Below are 18,342 nucleotides of genomic sequence, written 5' to 3' on the forward strand. Positions count from 1 at the left end.
ACAGCCCAGGGCACAGCCCTGGGACAGAAATCATGAATGTGGTTTCCACAAGGCCAATGCTCCCAAAGCCACCAGTGCTGACAGCTGGTGCAGCTGAACAGCAGAGGGTGGATCCTGCAGCAGGACCCAAAAACCCTTCTAGGACCCTGTGACACCCACCAGGACACCAGCACCCAGGTAACCCTGTGCATGACACTCCTGCTGCCCACAGCTCCATCCCCATCCTGGACCACGTGGACTTGGGAAGGAGCTGGGTGTGGAGCTTGTTCTTCTCTAGCCCTCTGCTGTGGGACTCAGGCAGGGCTGCTGGCACCACCAGTTTGGGGATTTCAATGCTGGCATGGGTCACAGGGTGCCCTGGTGGGGGCATTCAGCTGCCCCCACTCAGGAGCTAGGGGTCTCACACAGGCACACACTAGGGTCCAAGGGAATGGATGATGGATGCCCTGCTCCATGCCCCTCTTCTACACCAGTGCTCCCCTTTAATCAGTGACATTCCTGAGGCTAAACTGGGGAACGTTTCCCGAGACCGGGGTGACTGTAGTGGGGCACAGAGATTCAATGGTCCCCGTGTGTCCATTCTAACGCAGGAGGATTCACAATTCCCAGTTCCCGAGGGATGAACCCCAGGGCACTCATGGCACCCGCTGGCACTGGACACCAGTATGATCCCCCCAGCCAAATGGAAACTCTCATACTTCTTTGCCCTGGACACAAGGCTTCACGTCCTCCACTGCTCCCAAATCCAGAGGAAACATGTGACACTCCGTGGTTCTGGAGGGACCAGGAACGAAGGTATGGATGTCACCAAACCCTGAAAATTTGAGTTTCCTGGAAACTGTGTGAACTTACCTCAAACACTGAGGTTTCTTCCAAAAGTCTGAGCATAAAGAATGGCTACAGCTCAACTCTGGAGCTACAGCTACAGCTCACAGCCAAAGGTGTGGGGCTCACCTGGAGCAGGTGGAGGTAGCCAGAAGTCATGGAATCATGAAGTTTGGGTTGAGGGGCCTTTAAATTCATCCAATTCCACCCCCCTGCACAGGCAGGGACACCTTCCATCACACCAGGGTGCCCAGTCCTGTCCAACCTGGCCCTTGGACACTTTGATGTGAAGGTGACACCGCCAGAGCTGGCCCAAGTGCTGAACCACTCATTCCCAAGGACCCTCAGGATCACACCTGCCCATCACCAACCACCACACGACTTCACGTTCAGAATTATTACCAAACCCACACCTAGCACCTACTGCAGCAGCCCTGGGAAAGCAGAAACAGCCAAGAACAAACCAACATTTAAGTGGGACACAGCAGGTGACAAGAGCAGCTGGAGTGTCCCCTTCTGCCTCGTGCCAAGATCTGTGCTCCCAGCATCGCACACCTGAGCCCGACCACAGGCCCCCAGTCCACACTGCTCACAACTCATTTCAGCTCACACACACACAGCTCCACTTTCCCAACATTTATTCCTCCCATGCCTCTCCCCACTGCGGTCAGAACTTCTGGAACTGTTTCTTGGTGCCTGCAGCCTTGGTCACCTTGAGCACGTTGAAGCGCACGGTCTTGCTGAGGGGGCGGCACTCACCCACTGTCACGATGTCCCCAATCTGCACGTCCCTGCAATGACACCTGGGGGTCAGGGAGCTCCCAGGGCTTCACCTGCCCCTCAGAACCACCCAGCCTGGCTGTTCCTCCTGGGAAGGAGTGCAAGGCTCCCACAGGTAGTGCCTGGAACCTGCCCCATGGTTCAGTACGTGCCAGTGGCATTGTCAGCAGCCCCTCAGCTGGGGGACTCTGCAGACCATCGTGAGTTTGAACATCACAACCGTGAGCACTTTCCAGGTGAGGAGGGGCAATGAACCCACCCACGCCCTGCCCAGGTGTGCCTCCCCAGTCTGTACGAGTTCAGCACCACACATCAGCAAGGACAGGTGTGGGGACACGCCAGAGACGCACACACACCTGAAGCAGGGGGAGAGATGCACCGACATGTTCTTGTGGCGCTTCTCAAAGCGGTTGTACTTGCGGATGTAGTGCAGGTAATCGCGGCGGATGACGATCGTGCGCTGCATCTTCATCTTGGTCACCACGCCTGCACCACAGGGGGACAGGACATCTGAGACACAGGCACTGGGGGGATCCAAGGGGACTTCCAGGGATCAGTGTGGGACCTGGCACATTCTAGGAATTTCTCCTTATTTGCTGGTCCCTCGCTGCCAGGCCACAACCTCCCCATTTTTGTTATAAACCAGATCATGGCTCTTTTTCAAGCCCTCTAACACACTTCCTAATGCTCCCCACATCACTGGCTCCCATCCTACCCCCACACCTGCCCTCCAGCACACCTGGTCCTGTCACCTGCATCAGTAAAGCCATGTGGCAGTGTCGTCAGGCCCGCGGTGGGCTCGGCAGACCATCGTGAGATTGGCATCATTTGCAGCTCCAGGACCGGGGCAGGTTACAGGGACCTCAGGGGGGTTGGTTACATGCCCCAGATCTCCCACGGGACTCCTCTGGGGATGTTCTAGCTCACCTGAGAGTATGCGGCCACGGATGGAGACATTCCCAGTGAAGGGACACTTCTTGTCAATGTAGGTACCCTCGATGGCCTGCAGAGACAGGTGGGTGTCAGGTGGGCAGGTACAGCTCATGTACCCCCAGACTCCAGAGAAGACTTGTACATGTAGGAATCATGGAATAGCTCAGGTGGGGAAAAGCCACCAGAGACCTCGAGTCCAAGCACACTGCCAAGGCCACCACTGACTGTGTCCCAAAGTGCCACATCCACATCAGGATCATCACAGTCCCCAGTCCCAAGCCCAGGTGCCCCTCACCTCCTTCGGAGTCTTAAAGCCCAGCCCCACATTTCGGTAGTAGCGGGGCAACTTTTCCTTGCCACCCTCGCCCAGCAGCACTCGCTTCTTATTCTGGAAGATCGTCGGCTGCTTCTGGTAGGCACGTTCCGTCTGGGGGTGGGGGACAGGATGGGGGGTTAGCACGGGGGGGATCCGGGCCCTGAGACCCCCGGCAGGGGATACTCAGCACCCAGAATGAGCGCAGCCCCGGCCCGGGGCACCGAGCCCGACCTATTTTCCCTCCGAAGCCCCAGGCACCACGAGCTCACAAGACCCCGGAGCACCCGGATCCTTCGTGCCCCCAGCCACAGGACACTGGACCCTCTGCCCTCCCGCAAAACCCAGAGGCACCGAGACCCCGTCCCGAGCCCGGGTCACGGAACAATCTTCTCCCCAAACCTGTGGGGCACCGAGATTCCGCCCCCGCCATCGCCCACCTGCCCCGAAACACGCGACCCTCCCCGCCAGCACTAAAACCTCAGGGCACCGAGATTTCCACTCCCCCCCGAAACAGCGGAGCAGCCCTGTCCTGCCCCGAAACCCTGGCGTACCGAGAGCCGCCCCCTGCCTAAAATCCCAGCGAATCGAGACACTCCCCCCACCTCACCGAGATTCAACCTCCCCTTCGCTCCACCAACCCCGGGGATCCTCCCCCACCCAGATCCCCGACACCTGCCCTCGTCACCCCCACGGCACCGACCGCCCCTCCCGCACGCCGCCCGGGCCCCCCAGCACCGCTGGGCCGCGCAGCACCCACCTGCGTGTCCGCCATCTTGGCGCGCGCCGCCGGAAAGAGAGCCCACCGCTCGCGGGGCGCGGGTTAACCCAGGAGCGGGAGCAGGGGCAGGAAGTGACGCCTGATGTCAGTGTGACGGGAGGGGCGGGGCCGAGGAAAGCGGGAACGGCTCCAGAATTCCCGAGTTATTCCCGCTTCCCCCGGAATTCCGGATCTGAAACAGCCTCCGGAACATCGAGTCCGACCTGTGCCTGACCCCAGCCCAGAGCACTGAGTGCCACCTCCAGGGATGGGCACTGCAAACCTCCCTGGGCAGCTCTTGCCAAGGCCTGAGCACCCTTTCCATGGGGAAATTCCTGCTGCTGTCCCAGCTGAGCCTGCCCTGGCCCAGCCTGAGGCCGTTCCCTCTGCTCCTGTCCCTGTTCCCTGGAGCAGAGCCCGACCCCCCCTGGCTGTCCCTCCTGTCAGGGAGTTGTGCAGAGCCACAAGGTCCCCCCTGAGCCTCCTTTTCTCCAGGCTCAGCCCCTTTCCCAGCTCCCTCAGCCCCTCCTGGGGCTCCAGCCCCTTCCCCAGCTCCGTTCCCTGCCCTGGACACGCTCCAGCCCTTCAATGTCCTTCCTGAACTGAGGGATCCGGAACTGGACACAGCACTCGAGGTGTGGCCTCAGCAGTGCCCAGCAGAGCACACTTCCTTAGTCTTGCTAGCCCCACTCTTTCTGACACAGAAATTACCTTATCTGGGGCAAAACCTCCAAGAGATGAGCAAGAATTGGTCACACATCGATTGGCAATTGCGAAAAAGGCTCGTCTGCAGGGTAGCGAGGGCTGGACCTGGAGATAACGCAGGCAGCACCCCCCAGATTCTAGCCTGAGGGTGGCTCCATGTCCCTTTGCTGGCTGGCTGACATTCCACACTGCTAGGGAAAAGGCTGGAATACAGCTCACACATGAACACTACTGGAACGGGAAATCCAGACGTTCTCCAGTCACTGTTTCCAGAGGTCAGAGCCAGGAGGTGTTTGGGACAGAGAATGGAGTCATGGGCCTGGAGGCACCACTAGGCCCAGAAGGCTCAGTGTTCCCCTAAACCCCCAACAGCCCAGGAGATACTGGGGTTCCATCCCCTTCAACCTCATCCCACCCCACCTCCATCCTCCTCATCCCCATCACATCCTAGTTATCTGCATCTCCACCTTCATCCCAGTTTCCATTCTCGCCCCAGCAACACTGGGAAACCTCTGGGTGAAGGCGATGAGCAGGGTTCTGGAGGTGTCCCAGGCAGGTGCTGGATGGGAACTGTGGTGGCACCTGGGGGCCAGGGCACCTGCTCCACGAGCTGCTTGCTGTCTCCCAGCAGTCACAGCTTCATCCCAGGGCCTGTGGCTGCTCACGGACCCCCAGAGCTGAGGAGGGAGCAGACACGGGGTGCCTCAGGCCAGCAGCACGATGCAGTCACTCGGCTGCGCAGGAGTGCCCTGGTATCCTGGCTGCCCCCCATACCCTGAGAGTTGCACAGATGGGGGGAGGCGACGCCCTCAATCAGACCCTTTATTCTGAAGGGTTTTACACAGCACAGACACACATCCCCTCCCCATGCACAGCCCCCCCAGCCCCACACCCCAGGGGTTGCATAGAGAGCGGCTGGGTGGGCACCAGGAGCCCCCAGGGGACCGAGGGGGGCAGAGCCAGCCCGCCCCGCGACCCCCGCCCTGCGAGCCCCGGGGGCCCCAGGGACCTGCCCTGCTCCCCCGGGGCGCAAGGCAGGGGCGGCCACTCGTGTCCAAAGTGCAGCCTGGCCTCGGCCCGGCCCCGCCCCAATAAATTAAAAAGGTCCGAGTCCGGGGTTAAAAAGGGGGCCCGGGGCTCACTCCTCAGGGGGCTCGGTGAGGAAGGGGGAGGTGACAGCATGCGCCTGGGCGATGGCTGCCAGCTCCTTGAGGAACTCGCTGAAGATGACGGCGCAGTACACGGCGTTGCGCACGCGCAGGGCCTCGCCGTGCCGTGCTGGGGGGGCCAGGGGCTGCAGCCCCCCGTCCCGCAGCCCCTGCAGCGCCAGCTGCGCCGCGTGCCGCGCGCGGGTCGGGCTGTTGGCGTGGCGCAGCAGCAGCTCCCCCAGGGACGGCTTCCGGCTGCGGGCTGGGGCACAGGGGGGTACGGGTCAGGGACACCGGGCACGGTGGGGCGGGGGGCACAGGGGTCACGCAGTGCCCGGCCCCAGCCCAGACCCGAGGGACGGCTCATGGCTGTGAGCACACAGGGGATGGCGCCCAGACCTCTGTGCAGCCCTCAGCTCCTCCACAGAATCTCAAACCCCTTGCACAGCCTCCGACCCTCCTTATCACACAGTGCACAGCCCCCAGACCCCACACCCCGATGCAGACACCGGACTCCCAAGGCAACCCCCAGCCCACCCCACACAGCCAGCTCCTTACGCAACACAGTGTGCAGCCCCCAGCCCCACGTGCCACTCCCAGCTGCCTTTGCAGCCCCCAACCCCTCACCCAAGGCCATGTTCTCACCCAGGGTGTCAGTGCGCCGCAGGGCAGGGACAGCCCCGGGCCCCTCTGCCCAGTCCAGCCGCCCCCGGGCAATCAGATACTTCTTGGCTTTGAAGAGCAGCGCTGGGAAGTCCTCTTGAGTGGCAGCAAAGCTCTCGATCTTGTTCTTCACCGAGCCCAGCACCTGCAGAAACACAGGACGGGTGTCCCCTCAGGGGTCCCCACCAGATGAGGCACTCCCTGGAGTTTAGGGTACCCCAACAGCAACAGGGGATCCAGAGAGGGTTACAGCCATGTGCCTGTGGTACTTTGGGACATGGGGCATGGGCGGGCTGGGCAGCACAGAGTGAACTCAGTGGTCTTGGGGGACTTTTATAACACCTTCCCATGACTCCATGAGGGCAGGGGTACCCCAGGGGCCATACCTGGAGCAGGGACTTGACACTGGGCTGGAAGACCATGTTGGTGTTGAGCAGGAAGGAACGGAGCAGAGGCTGGGGGTAGCAGGCCAGCTGGGCCACCAGCCCAGTCAGCAGGAAGTTGACATACAGTGAGTTGTGGGGCATGTTCTCCAGCTTCCCAAACAGCACTGACACGAAGGGGCCTGGGGACAAGGGTCGAGGGGGGGGGGGGGGGGGGTGTCAGGCAGGGCCCTGCAGGGACCTGGGACACTCCCTCTCCCCCCGTACCCACCTGTGAAGGGCTGGCTGGGGGGCGGCCCCACCGCCCGTGGCGGGCTGGCCACCACCTGCGCCAGGGGGTCTGGGGGCCGTGGCGGTGCCCGCCCGGTGCCTCCATCCCCCTCGGGCAGCACGGTGAAGCTGGCAAAGGCCTCCTCCTCCTCGTGGGACAAGGGTGGCTCAGGGGGTTCCGCGGGGGCGGCTGGGGCCCCCCCTACAGCCCCGTTCTGCATCTCGGCCTCAATCTCACGCAGCTCCTCTGTGAAGGTCTCGATGGAGACGCCGGCACCAGGGGGCTCAGCGGGCACGCGGGCCAGCAGCTCCTCCAACAGCGAGTCCACCGAGGGCAGAGGCTCCCAGCCAGAGGGCTGTGCCCGAGGGGCCCCGTTCGGCGCCCCCCCGCCACCCTCCCCCTCGGGGCTCCGACGGACCTTCTTCACCACCACATCCCCCTCTGGCCGCCCAGGCTCAGCCGTCCCGTGTGCCCCATTCACCAGTGTCCCCCCATCCCGGGGCTCGGGGCCAGGCCCCCCGGCGCTGGGCTCATCACCCCCCAGGGGCCCCCCCGGCGCCTCCCGCGCCCCCTCCTCGGGCAGCCCCCGCTTCTTAGTCCGTGGTGTGGGGGGCCCCGGCGGCCGCCCCGGGGGGCTGTCGGGGTCAGGCGCGGGGCCGGGAGCTCGGGGGTCCTCGCCGTCGTACGGGGCCGACCAGACGCGGCAGGCCCAGGCGCAGCGGTCGATGCTGCGCCGCGCGTCCCGCAGGTATTCCAGGTAGTTCCTGTCCAGTTCTGCCACCTCGTCACGGGAGCCGGGCCGGGGGGGGCTGCCCGCGGGGGGCCCGGGGGAGCGGGGGGCAGCAGTCTCGGCAGGGCCCGCGCCAGCCTGGCGCATGAAGAAGGAGAGGCGGGACGGCGTGGAGGGCTTGGGTGCCACGGGGGCGTCTGCACCGGGGCTGCCGTGGCCTGCGGGGGCAACGGGGGTCAGCACCGAGGGGAAAGCGGGGAATTCAAGGCGCTGCGGCGATGGTGGCAAGAGGCTCAGCACTGAGCTCGGATAGCAGTGGTGTCCCGAAGGCTGCAGGGATGGCACAGGGGAGCCCAGGGCCAGGATGGGGCTCAACTATATGGGGATAGCATGGCATGGGGACTGTGCCAGGATGAGGTGGGGATGGGGCTCAAGTTGCCACAGGAATGGCACCAGGGGCTCAGCGCAGAGGTGGGACAGGGTCTGGGGGGACAGTGAGGCAGACCTCAGCAATGGGACAGGATGGGGCCAGGATATGAGGGATGGCACAGCTGGGACTCATCAACAAGTTGGAGTAGGGGTGGATTACAAGCAGCCATGGAGACCCCAGGAAAGGGCTCTGCATCAAGCCAAGAGGGGGACAGGGCCTAAGGGGCCACAGGGATAGCATGGGACAGCTCAGTGCCAAGCCAGGGTAGGAAGGGAGTGAGAGGGGCTGCAGGGATGCTGGGAGAGGGCTCGGTGTCAGGTCCAAGGGGCCATGGGGATGGTGGGGTGGGGTGCAACACCAAGTCAGGGTGGGGAGGGGCTCTGAGGGGCTGTGGTGGCATACCCCTGGCCCGGGAGGGGGGTTCCTCGTCCCGGTCATGGGGTGGTGGGGGGCTCTCGGGCCGGCAGCAGCGTGGGATGAGGGACAGGAACTTCGCTGCTGTTTTCCCATAGATGTCTAGGTCCCGCACCGCCCGCTTCTGGCTCAGCATCACATGGCTGCAGGGCAGCAGGTACCTGGGGGCAGGGTGGCACAGGACAGCTGCAGGGGAGACACAGGGACGGGGACCCTCCGCAGGACCCCAGCCCCTTCACAGTGGGGCAAATGATGTGGCTGCCTCACATCTATGTCCCCACCTGGGAGCAGTTCCCCAGGCCCACCCCAGAGGAGCCTCTAGAGTGGCCAGCAGCAGGTGACCCCCGGCCACCCTCAGCACCCCACCCCAGCCCCTGCTACCTGAGCACCAGCTGAAGCATCACATCCTCACAGTTGAGGCTGAGCAGCGTCCGGAAGAGGCTCAGGGACACCATGCACAGCTGGGGACAGTGCAGGGCATCAGAGGGGCAGCAGAGCAGGCGGGGGGGCAGTACCACCTGCCCCATGGCAGGACAGGGGATGGGGATATTGGGGATGGGATAAAGATGAGGATGAGGATGTTGGGGGACCACGGGGCTCACCCGGGAGTTGCTGTTGATGCGGCCCACCAGCGTGTCCAGGATGGTTGTGTTGTCATGCCGGTGCAGCAGCACGAAGCGCAGGAAGGTTTTTAGCAGCGCTGTCTCGCTGACACTGCGCAGGAACAGGTCCAGGTACGCTGTGCTCGCAATCATCTCCTCCACCGAGGTCTGCGGGAGGGGCACGTGGAGCTGGGCGCCATGGGGCCCGGCCCACCCACACGGGCAGCAGACCCCCATCCCACACCTGCTGCCAGGTCCCTCACCTTGTGCAGCGCCGGCCCCATGACAGGCACAAGGAACCCGTTGTGGACGTAATCCACCAACTGCTTCTGCACCAGTGGGTGGGCGACCTGAGGGGCCGCAGGGGGGTCAGGCAGCCCCCTACGGGGCTGGGAGCCCCTCACAGCTCCTCGCAGCCCCTCAGCCCCACCTGGATGACGGCATTGCAGAACTCAAGCGAGTTCATGAAAAGGACGAGGGAGGAGACGCCGATCCAGTCCTCCCGTCGCAGGAAGTGCCAGTCATCTCCTCGCACCTCGATCTTGCGGGGCAGGGAGGAGTACAGGGCGCTCAGGCCCGTGGCCAGCACCTGGGAACACACGTACTCGGCTGCCCCGCAGCCCCCTGGACCTCCGGCTGCTGGACTCAACCTGCTCCCCACAAACCTGCCCCACTCCAGTGCTCCAGCCAGAGCAGCTGGGCTGGGCCCTGCATCCACCACTGACCCCAGGGAGGGGCCCCCCTCATCCCCAGCCCAGTGTTGGGCTGGATGATGGATCCACCATCTCCAAGCCTCCCATCACCACCAAGTCCCCCCATCATCTCCAAGCACCCTGTCCCCAGGACCCTCATCCCCAAGCTCTCCATTATCTCCAGGCTACTCTGTCACCTTCAAGCCCCCACCACTTGCAGACCTTTCATCACCCCCAGATCCCTCATCATCTCCATGCCCTCTGTCCCAAAGCTCTCCATCATTTGCAAGCTGTCACCCAGCTTCCATCATTCCCAAACTCCCCATAATCTCCAGCCCTGACCCCCAGAATCCCTAAGGCAGAGCAGGACTTCTCTCTCTATGTCCATGGCTCTTCCCCCAGCAGCCCAACCCAACCCAACCCAACCCTGTATCAGCAGTGCAGGGTCCCGGCTCTGTCCCATACAGGGGACGACATGCCAGGGAGAGGGGCGTCACCTCAGGGAGGGGAGCATTGCCCCGAGGAGGAGGGGGATGCCCACGGGGACCCGTACCGGGCAGAAGTAGGAGTTGTCAGTGATGGACTGGGCCACAGCACTGTTGCTAGCCGACATGGCCATGATGAGTAGCAGCGCGTCACGCGCCTGCTGGCCCCGCGCGCCCTCGTGGTGGATGAAGGGGATGAGGAGAGAGAAGATGATGAGGTTGGCGGGGCCCTGGTCCGTGTGGCTGTGGAAGAAGAGCTCCAGGATGGCCGGCTCCCGGGCCACGGAGACGCAGAGCTGGTTGAGCAGCAGCACCAGGCTGTTCTCGAGCGGGGCTGAGGCGGGCTCGGCACACACGCTGAGCAGGCGCAGCAGCGGCGTCAGCACCGGCTTGTGCCGCAGCAGGGGCTGCCGGGCCTGGCTGATCAGCATCTCATACAGCTTCAGCTGCTCCACCTGTAACGAGGACAGGGTGGGAAAGGTACAGAGACCACCCGCTCCAGCTGTTCCTCCAGCACAACCCAGCCCACTGAACCAGGGCCCCAAGTGCCATATCTACATAGTTGTGAAATCCCCGCAGGGCTGGGGAGTCCAGCACTGTCCTGGGACATCTGTGACAGGGTTGGACAGCTCTTTCCATGAGGAATTTCCTCCACCATCACAGACTTTTCAGGATGGCTCGGGTAGCCTCAACCCCAATTCAACCTGAATATGCCCTGGGGCAGCCCCCTGCCCTTGGCCTAGCTTACTCTCAACCCCTTGGATCCAACCTGTCCCAACCTCCCCACAAACCTCCCACCACTGCAGACCCCTCTGCTCCCCTCACTCAGACCTTCCTCTCCTCGGTGAAGTCGCCCTGCAGATGCCAGCACAGGAGCCGCTCCAGAAGGTTCTCAGCAGCCACGAACTCCAGGATGGGCCCGCAGGCCATGTCCCCGTCCCCCTGTGACGTGTCCTTGTCCCCATCCCCCCAGGGCCGGTCCTCAGCCAGAAGGTTCAGCATTTGGTAGGTGTTGTTGCGGACAGCGCTGAGGTCATCGGGGGCTGGTTTGCTCCCGCGCCGCTCCAGGATCCGCAGCACCTGTGGGAGTGGGCTTGGCAGCGGGGGCTGGGGGCTGGAGGGTCGGGGGATCCTCACTGCCCCCCCCGTCCCACTCACCTGTGCCCAGTGGTTCTTGAAGACCATGAGGCAGGTCTCGGGGTCAGCGGTGACAGGGGGCTGCAGGCTGGCGCTGCGGGGGGCTCGCTGCCCACCCGCCCGTGGGGTCAGTTTGCTCAGCCAGCTCATCCTCTCCATGGGCACGGGGTCACGGACAGCACCGGGGCATCCCAACCGGTCTGGAAGTGGCCTGGCACCACCGTGGGGGCACAGGGCAGCAGGCAGGATGCCAGGGTCCTTTCTCCATGCTGCTGCCAGTGGCTGAGCTGCAGGGAGAGGGGCTGTCAGAGACCCCCTAGCCCAACCTCACATGCAGCAGCAGGGAGGGAGGCAGAAGAAAAAGTAGGAGAGAAGCCAGAAGGGAAGAAAGTCAGGAGGAAAGGAAGGTAATCAAGAGGAAAGGCAGGCAGGAGAGACAGAGCAGTGGGAACTGGGCCGGGCAAGCACACTAGAGCAGCGGTGGCTGGAGGACTCTGAATCCCAACCCCGCTCACACCCAGTATTGGACTTTAAACTAGGAACCGGCCCAGCATGGGTGTGGGGAGTACCCAGCAGGCTGTAGGGACAGCGGGACAGCTGCCTGCCCCCATGCTCAGCAGCACCCACGGCCAGTGCAATACAGCAGCGCTGCCAGGATATTTATAGGGCCCCGTGCCCTAGCACCACCACTGCCACTGCAGGCACCAGCAAGGCACTGAGCACTAAAAGACCCCAGAACCAGCAGCATGGGTGTGCCTGGGGACAAAGAGACACCGCAGGGGCCCCCCAGTCCCCCATCAGCACATGGGAAAGGCAATGGCTTTGAGAGCCAGTGCCACAGGCTGTGCATGGGGAAGTGAAAGTGCCATTAAAGATACCCCCGGACCACAGGGGCAGGAATGGAAAGTGGCTAAAGCTGGGGCAGTGGGACACAGCACCAGCAGGGCCTGTCTATTTATACCCAGCACAGCCCGTCCCACCCACAGCCAGCACTTGCGTGGCTGCTAAAGTTAGAGCCACTGCATGCCAGGGCAGTGCCATCCCTGGGACCTGGCACTGCAGCCCTGGCAGGAGCACTGAGGCAAAGGCCACGGTGTGGCATACTGGGGTGTCCCTAGTGCAGGGACCCACAGTCAGAGACGTGCTGGTGGGACAGGGACACCAGCTGTCACGACCTCTGTCCTGTAGCACCGCCCCCTCACCCCAACCTGGCTGTGCCTGCCACACGCCAAAGGACCCAGGCACTGGGGCACGGCACCGGGCTGTGGCCCCACACCAGTGGCACCCAGTGGCATCCGGACCAGCTGTGGTGGGGCAGCAGCCTCTGCCCAGGCAGTGGGTAGCCAGGGCACTGGGTGGTGACCAGGTGCCACCAAAGCAGGGACACTGCAGGTGTCCTGCAGGTGCAGGAGGGCACAGGATGACAGCGAGGTGCCACCAGGGCAGGGACAGGGACACCAGCGCATGGCCACCACAGGCAGAGGATGGCACCCAGTGCCAGGAGGTTGTGGGTGACAAGCACTGGCCCCTCCAATGCACTCGGGAAACAGAACACACTGTGGGGGTCACCGAGGGGTCCCCGGTAGGCGCCGGTGGTCCGGGTGAGGCTAGGGGCTGTCACAGCCCGGGGCTGCCTCCGCGCCGTGGGCGCGGTCCCCCAGCCCGCAGAAGGAGCTGCCTACTTGGGCATCCTCAGTCCCGGAGGATGGAGACACCGGGACCGGGACGCCCTCAGGCTACGGGGTCACGCATAACCGGGACCCTTCGATGCCCCGGGGCCGGGCCGCCTACCTGGGTCAAGGTCGCGGCGGTCCCGTCCCGTCAGCGCCGCACCTGGGGAGGGCAGAGGAGGCGTTGGAGGCGTTGGGCGCGGGGCCGGGACCCCCGGGACCCCGCGGGCCTGAGCCCCTCGCCCACGGCACTGCGGCCCGCTCGGACCCGTCGCCGCCGCGGCCTCCTCACCCCCGACACCGCCCGGGCCGGGCCGGTCCCTCCGGCCCCGCGCGGCCAAGGGCGGGCGGCGGCCCGGGAACCCGGCACCGCGGCAGAAGGGCGGCTGGACATGCCCCGAGGCCCGCCCCGCTCCCCGCACCCCCCGCTCCCGGTGTCCCCGCTGACGGTGCCCCCATTCCCGGTGTTCCGGAGCCCCCCGGCCCCTCCCGGTCCGCCCCAGCGCCGCCGCTCACCGCCCGCCCCCGCCACGGGCCCCGCGCTCCCGACGCCATCTTCCCGCCGCGCCCGACGCACCGCGCGCGCCGGCCACGCCCACCGCTCCCGGGACACGCCCGTACCTCCGTGGGCGTGGCCTGCCTGGAAAAGCCCGAGCGCTCATTGGCTACTCAGTGAGGGGGCGGGGCCGGGCGGGGCCGGGCGGAGCCGGAGCGCGTGGGAACCGGGAATCGGGAGCAGCGGCACGGGGACACACCGGGACACACCGTCACGGGGACACACCGACACCGGGACACACCGGAACCGGGACACCGGGACACACTGGGACACACCGGGACACACCGGCACGGAGACACACCGGCACCGGGTACGCTGTCCGAGCATCTCCCGGAGGGGGGCATCGCCTGAAACCGGGAACCCCTCTAAGCCGCTTACCGAGCTGCTGGGACTCCTGCCAGCGAGAGCCCCAGTGCGGACACCACCCGGAACTGGGCACCCCGCTGGCCCAGGCACCCCTGTACTGGGATCCCCCGTAACTGGGCGCCACAGTACCGGGTAACCCTGTACTAGAATCCTCGGAACTCCTGCACACTGCACTTCCCGGAACTGACCTCCTCGGAATCGGGCCCCGCGGTACTGGCACCCCCCCAGAACCCTCTCCCGGGCACCCCAGAAACGCGTCTTCCCTGGCCCTGGGCATCCTTGTGCCAGATAACCTTGCATTGGGCGCCCCTGTGCCAAGTAACCCCGTACCGAGCCCGACTCTGGCAGGCGCACCAGGCACTGGGAACTGCCACCGCCTCCGCACAGGGCACTGCCTGGCACCGGCTGTTGTTACTGGGGACTAACCTGGGCCCCAGCACACCTGGCCGTGGCTCCGTGCCCCAGCGCGCCCGGTGGGCCCGGTACAGTGGCTGCCTCAGCCCGGGTGTCCCAGGGGCCAGCGGGTGCCCTGGGGACCCCACGTTGCTAGGACACGGCCAGTGCCGCAGGAGCTCCGTGGCTGGGTCCCCTTGAGAAACCATACCTGGCACCGGGGCAGGCGCAGACCCTGGCAGGTGCTGAGGTGCGCAGGATCCCCGCTGTGGAGGATGCGGACCCTCGGCTCCCTCCTGTCCCACCGCAGGGCCAGGCTCCAGCCCTGCAGCACCTCTGGACCCACGGCCACAGCCAGGGCTGGTGCCGGCGCTGGATGTGCTACGGGGTGAGCAGGGCACAGCTGGCTCCTGGGGGGCTGGGACTAGCAGGGACCCCCTCAGTCCCACAGGTGCTGGGGAGCTGGCTGAGCCTTAGACCCACCGGCAGTCAGAGCTGAGCATGGGGCAGAGGGGTCCCAAATGGGGATGAAGTGAGCCCAGGTCCCTCTGCACCCCCCCAGCTCCACTGCCACCCCCTGGAACTGGACCCTGGACCCTGCTGGGGACTGGCACTACAGATGGATCAGCCTCATGGTGCTGCCCATCCTTTACAACTGGGTTGTCCTCATCCTCAGGTGCCAGGCTGTAGGGACGGGTTGGGGATGGGGGGATGTCCTGGCCCCATACCCAGTGATGCCTCGTGATGCCACTTGTACCCCAGGTGCTGCTTCCCTGAGGTGCAGGAGGCACACAGGGGGCTATGGAAGGTCCTGGACGGATTCAGCGATGCATTGTACCTGCTGGACATCGCCGTGCACTGCCACACAGGTATGTACATGGACACACAGGTGTGTACACACACACACAGGTGTGTACACACATGCACAGGTGTACAGATGTGTACACACAGAGGTATGTACACGCACACACACACAGGTGTGTGCATATATACATGCATACACACCTGTGTGTATCTGCACACACACACACACACACACACACACACACAGAGGTGTGTGTGTGTATATAATACATACATACACAAAGGTGTGTACATGTACATACACAGAGACACAGGTGTGTACCTGCGCACACGCACACACACACACACACACACACACACACGCACTCCCACCTGGTACAGTCACCACTCAGCCCAATATCGAGGAGGTCTGGGTGGGTGGTCTAGAGTCTCTACACCCACTGCTCACCCCCTCAGCCCCATGGCAGCCCAGGGAGCCACCAGTGACATCCCCGGGCTGCCCAGACAGGGTTCCTGTCCCCTGGGTCCTCCCTGTGCCCCATGCTGGGCACCTACCTGGTCCCCACTGCGAGCCCTCTCCCATCACAGGAAGGTCCTGAGCAATCCCTGCCCCTGAAGCCCGGGATGCCCTGCAGTGCCGTGGCTACCCTGACTTCCCCTCAGGTTTCCTGGAGGATGGGATCCTGGTGCGGGATGTCAGCCGGACGCGGTGGCGCTACCTGGGCTCCTGGACCTTCCCCTGGGATGTGATGGCCGTGCTGCCCACCGAGCTGCTCTGTCTGCTCCCAGGGGTCCCAAGGGTCCCAGGGGTGCCAGCAGCACGTGCCAACCGCTGCCTACGGGTGCCACGACTCTTCGAGGCCTTCGACCGGTGCGAGACGCGCACAGGATGGCCCAACGTGTTCCGCGTGGCCAAGCTGATGCTGTACCTGCTGCTGGGCATCCACTGGCACGGCTGCCTCTACTTCGCACTGTCAGAACACCTGGGGCTGGGCGTTGACCCCTGGGTCTGCCCCAGCTCCGCCCGACCTCTGCGCCGCTACCTGCACAGCTTCTACTTCTCCACGCTGGTCCTGGCCATGGTGGGTGACACGCCAGCACCACAGCGTGAGGAGGAGTTCCTCTTCCTCACCGCCGGCTTCCTCCTGGCCGTGCTGGGCTTCGCCACCATCACCGGCGGCATCAGCACCGTCATCGTCAACCTCAGCTCAGCCACCGCTGCCTTCTACCCCGATGCGGGGCCGGTGCGGCGGTACCTGCGGGCGTGGGGCGTGGGCGGGCGGCTGGCAGGGCACGTCGTGCGCTGGCACCAGCACCTGCGGGCGCAGCGCAAGCTGCCGGCAGAGTGGGAGGTGCTGCAGCACCTGCCGCAGGGGCTGCGGGCCGAGGTGGCCGCCAGCGTGCACCTGGAGGCCCTGCGGCGCGTTGGGCTGTTCCGCAGCTGGGAGCACGGCGTGCTGCGGCAACTGGTGCTGCGCCTGCGACCGCAGGTCTTTGGGCCCGGTGAGTTCGTGTGCCGGCGAGGGGATGTGGGCCGTGAGATGTACTTCATCCGCGAGGGCCACCTGGCTGTGGTGGCCGAGGACGGTGTCACGCAGTTGGCTGTTCTGGGCGAGGGGCTCTACTTCGGGGAGATCAGTCTCATCAACATCAAGGGTGAGCTCCGCACTGCGCCCCAGTGCTGCCCCGTGTCCCCCTTGGGCTCATGGTCCCCTGCCCCACAGGCAACACGGCAGGGAACCGGCGCACGGCCAACATCCTGAGCATCGGGTACTCAGACCTGTTCTGTCTGGGCAAGGAGGACCTGGCGGAGGTGCTGGCCGAGTTCCCCTGTGCCCGTGCTGCCATGGAGGCCAAGGGCCGGGAGCTGCTGCTGCGCATGGGCCGGCTCAACACGGAAGCCGAGGCGGCAGCGTTGGCGGCCGAGGCCGAGGCGCAGCGGCGGCTGCAGGGGCTGGAGGTGGCCCTGGAGGGGCTCCAGACCCGGGCAGCCCGACTGATGGCACAGCTGGAGGCCAGCGCCCTGCGCATGGCCCTGCGTGTCCAGCGCCTTGAGGGACGGCTGCGGCAGCAGCGACGGGACAAGGCAGCACGGACGGATGGGGCAGCAGGAATGGCCTCGCCGCAGCGGCCTGCCAGGACACAGGGCCTTGCTGGGGGACAGGGCCCTCCTGGAGTGCAGGGCTCACCCGAGGCACAGGGTCCCTCTAAGGCACAGGGTGTCCCCGGGGCACAGCGTCCTGCCCAGGAACCAGGATCCACAGGAGAATGGGGTCCCACTGGTGTGCGGGGCCCCTCCAAGGCACAGGGTCCTCGGAGAGCACAGAGTCCCCACAGAGCACAGGGTCCCAGTGACACACAAGATCCTCCCAAAGGGCACGATACCCCTATGGTGCAGGGTCCCCTCAGGGCACAGGGTCACACTGGGGCAAGGGGTCCTCGTGGCATGTATGGCTCCAGGGGGGCACAGGCTCCCCTCAAGGCACACGGTACCCCTGTGGTCCAGGGTCCCCTCAGGGCACAGGGTCCCAATAGGGCACAGAGGCAGTCTGGGGCACGAGGTCCCCGTGGCACGTATGGTTCCAGCGGGGCACAGGCTCTCCCCAGGACACAGGGTCCCTCTGGGTCACAGAGTTCCAGAGGGGCCCACGATCTCTCCGGGGCTCAGGGGGTCGGGGTCCCGCGGGGGAGAGGGAGGGAGGTGCCACGGCACTAGTTCCGCGGGGCTGAGGGGTGACCTGGACGGGGACACAGTACCGATCACTGTTGTCGGGTGACACCGACAGCTGCTGCTGCGGGACGAGGGCCGCGACGGGGACGGGGAAGGAGCCGCGATGGGGACGGGTCAGGGTCATGGAGTTTCGGAGCCGTGAGCAGTTCGGGACTCCAGCCCCGCCGAGCCGTCCCAGGGCAACCGCAGGGACGCGGTGGCAAACACCGCGGTGGCGGCGGTCGCCGTCGCCCGGTGCCTCAAGAGGGCTCCCGGCGAGGCCCCCCCCCCCCCCCCACCAAGATGCCCGAGCCGCCCGGGACTCCGGCTGCCGCCCGGTACTCCCCGAGCCCCGCTCCCGGTACTCCCCATGGGCCCGCCCGCCTCCCCCACGCTCCCCAGCACCCCCCGGGCTCCCCTCGCCGCCGCCACCGCCCCCCGCCCCCAGCCCGCCCCGCGCCGGGCGCCGCCCCCGCTTATCCACCGGCGGATCCGAGCGGATCGGAGCCTCGTCCCTCCCGGAGCCTCCCGGTGCCTGATCCTTTCCCGGTGCCTTCTGCCGGAGGAGAGGC

At 65.2% G+C, this 18,342-nt stretch overlaps 3 protein-coding genes and 2 non-coding genes across 5 annotated transcripts; 1 reads left to right on the forward strand and 4 right to left on the reverse strand.

The window, feature by feature from the left end:
- Positions 1–1,446: 1,446 nt before the first annotated feature.
- On the reverse strand, positions 1,447–3,952 carry RPS11 (ribosomal protein S11). The gene is made up of 5 exons (XM_062515257.1): positions 3,612–3,952; positions 2,834–2,965; positions 2,533–2,608; positions 1,962–2,091; positions 1,447–1,616 (listed from the first exon to the last, which is right to left on the reverse strand). Exons 1-5 carry the CDS (start codon positions 3,624–3,626, stop codon positions 1,493–1,495), a joined length of 477 nt encoding a protein of 158 aa, XP_062371241.1. The 5' UTR covers positions 3,627–3,952; the 3' UTR covers positions 1,447–1,492.
- On the reverse strand, positions 1,738–1,827 carry LOC134041465 (small nucleolar RNA SNORD35). Its single transcript, XR_009933008.1, has one exon. It is a non-coding gene; the product is annotated as a small nucleolar RNA SNORD35 (small nucleolar RNA).
- Positions 2,354–2,438, reverse strand: LOC134041464 (small nucleolar RNA SNORD35). Its single transcript, XR_009933007.1, has one exon. It is a non-coding gene; the product is annotated as a small nucleolar RNA SNORD35 (small nucleolar RNA).
- Positions 3,953–5,206: 1,254 nt separating the features above from the next.
- On the reverse strand, positions 5,207–13,506 carry FHIP1B (FHF complex subunit HOOK interacting protein 1B). Its single transcript, XM_062488260.1, has 14 exons — positions 13,458–13,506; positions 13,063–13,104; positions 11,293–11,558; positions 10,966–11,214; positions 10,203–10,589; positions 9,388–9,546; positions 9,221–9,307; positions 8,958–9,125; positions 8,737–8,816; positions 8,344–8,516; positions 6,782–7,729; positions 6,514–6,692; positions 6,110–6,272; positions 5,207–5,726 (listed from the first exon to the last, which is right to left on the reverse strand). Exons 3-14 carry the CDS (start codon positions 11,428–11,430, stop codon positions 5,455–5,457), a joined length of 3,003 nt encoding a protein of 1,000 aa, XP_062344244.1. The 5' UTR covers positions 11,431–11,558; positions 13,063–13,104; positions 13,458–13,506; the 3' UTR covers positions 5,207–5,454.
- On the forward strand, positions 12,977–18,309 carry CNGA4 (cyclic nucleotide gated channel subunit alpha 4). Its single transcript, XM_062514988.1, has 9 exons — positions 12,977–13,807; positions 14,011–14,073; positions 14,414–14,619; positions 14,819–14,932; positions 15,019–15,125; positions 15,724–16,716; positions 16,785–17,261; positions 17,938–18,108; positions 18,173–18,309. The coding sequence occupies exons 1-9, from the start codon at positions 12,977–12,979 to the stop codon at positions 18,307–18,309; spliced, it is 3,099 nt and encodes a 1,032-aa protein (XP_062370972.1).
- Positions 18,310–18,342: the final 33 nt, after the last annotated feature.

This window comes from Cinclus cinclus, chromosome 2 (assembly GCF_963662255.1).
Source record: "Cinclus cinclus chromosome 2, bCinCin1.1, whole genome shotgun sequence".
NCBI classification, from domain to species: domain Eukaryota; kingdom Metazoa; phylum Chordata; class Aves; order Passeriformes; family Cinclidae; genus Cinclus; species Cinclus cinclus.

Coding starts and splice junctions, on each gene's coding strand:
- FHIP1B (XM_062488260.1), bottom strand. CDS start 11,430: ATGGAGAGGATGAGCTGGCTGAGCAAACTGACCCCACGGGCGGGTGGG. Junction 10,590..10,965: donor ACTTCACCGAGGAGAGGAAG/GTCTGAGTGAGG, acceptor TCCTCGTTACAG/GTGGAGCAGCTGAAGCTGTA. Junction 6,693..6,781: donor CCCCAGCCAGCCCTTCACAG/GTGGGTACGGGG, acceptor CCTTGTCCCCAG/GCCCCTTCGTGTCAGTGCTG.
- CNGA4 (XM_062514988.1), top strand. CDS start 12,977: ATGGAGACACCGGGACCGGGACGCCCTCAGGCTACGGGGTCACGCATA. Junction 13,808..14,010: donor CGGAGACACACCGGCACCGG/GTACGCTGTCCG, acceptor ACCCTGTACTAG/AATCCTCGGAACTCCTGCAC. Junction 17,262..17,937: donor GGGCTCACCCGAGGCACAGG/GTCCCTCTAAGG, acceptor AGCCGTGAGCAG/TTCGGGACTCCAGCCCCGCC.
- RPS11 (XM_062515257.1), bottom strand. Junction 2,092..2,532: donor CCGTGGCCGCATACTCTCAG/GTGAGCTAGAAC, acceptor CCTGTGGTGCAG/GCGTGGTGACCAAGATGAAG. Junction 1,617..1,961: donor CATCTCTCCCCCTGCTTCAG/GTGTGTGTGCGT, acceptor GTGTCATTGCAG/GGACGTGCAGATTGGGGACA.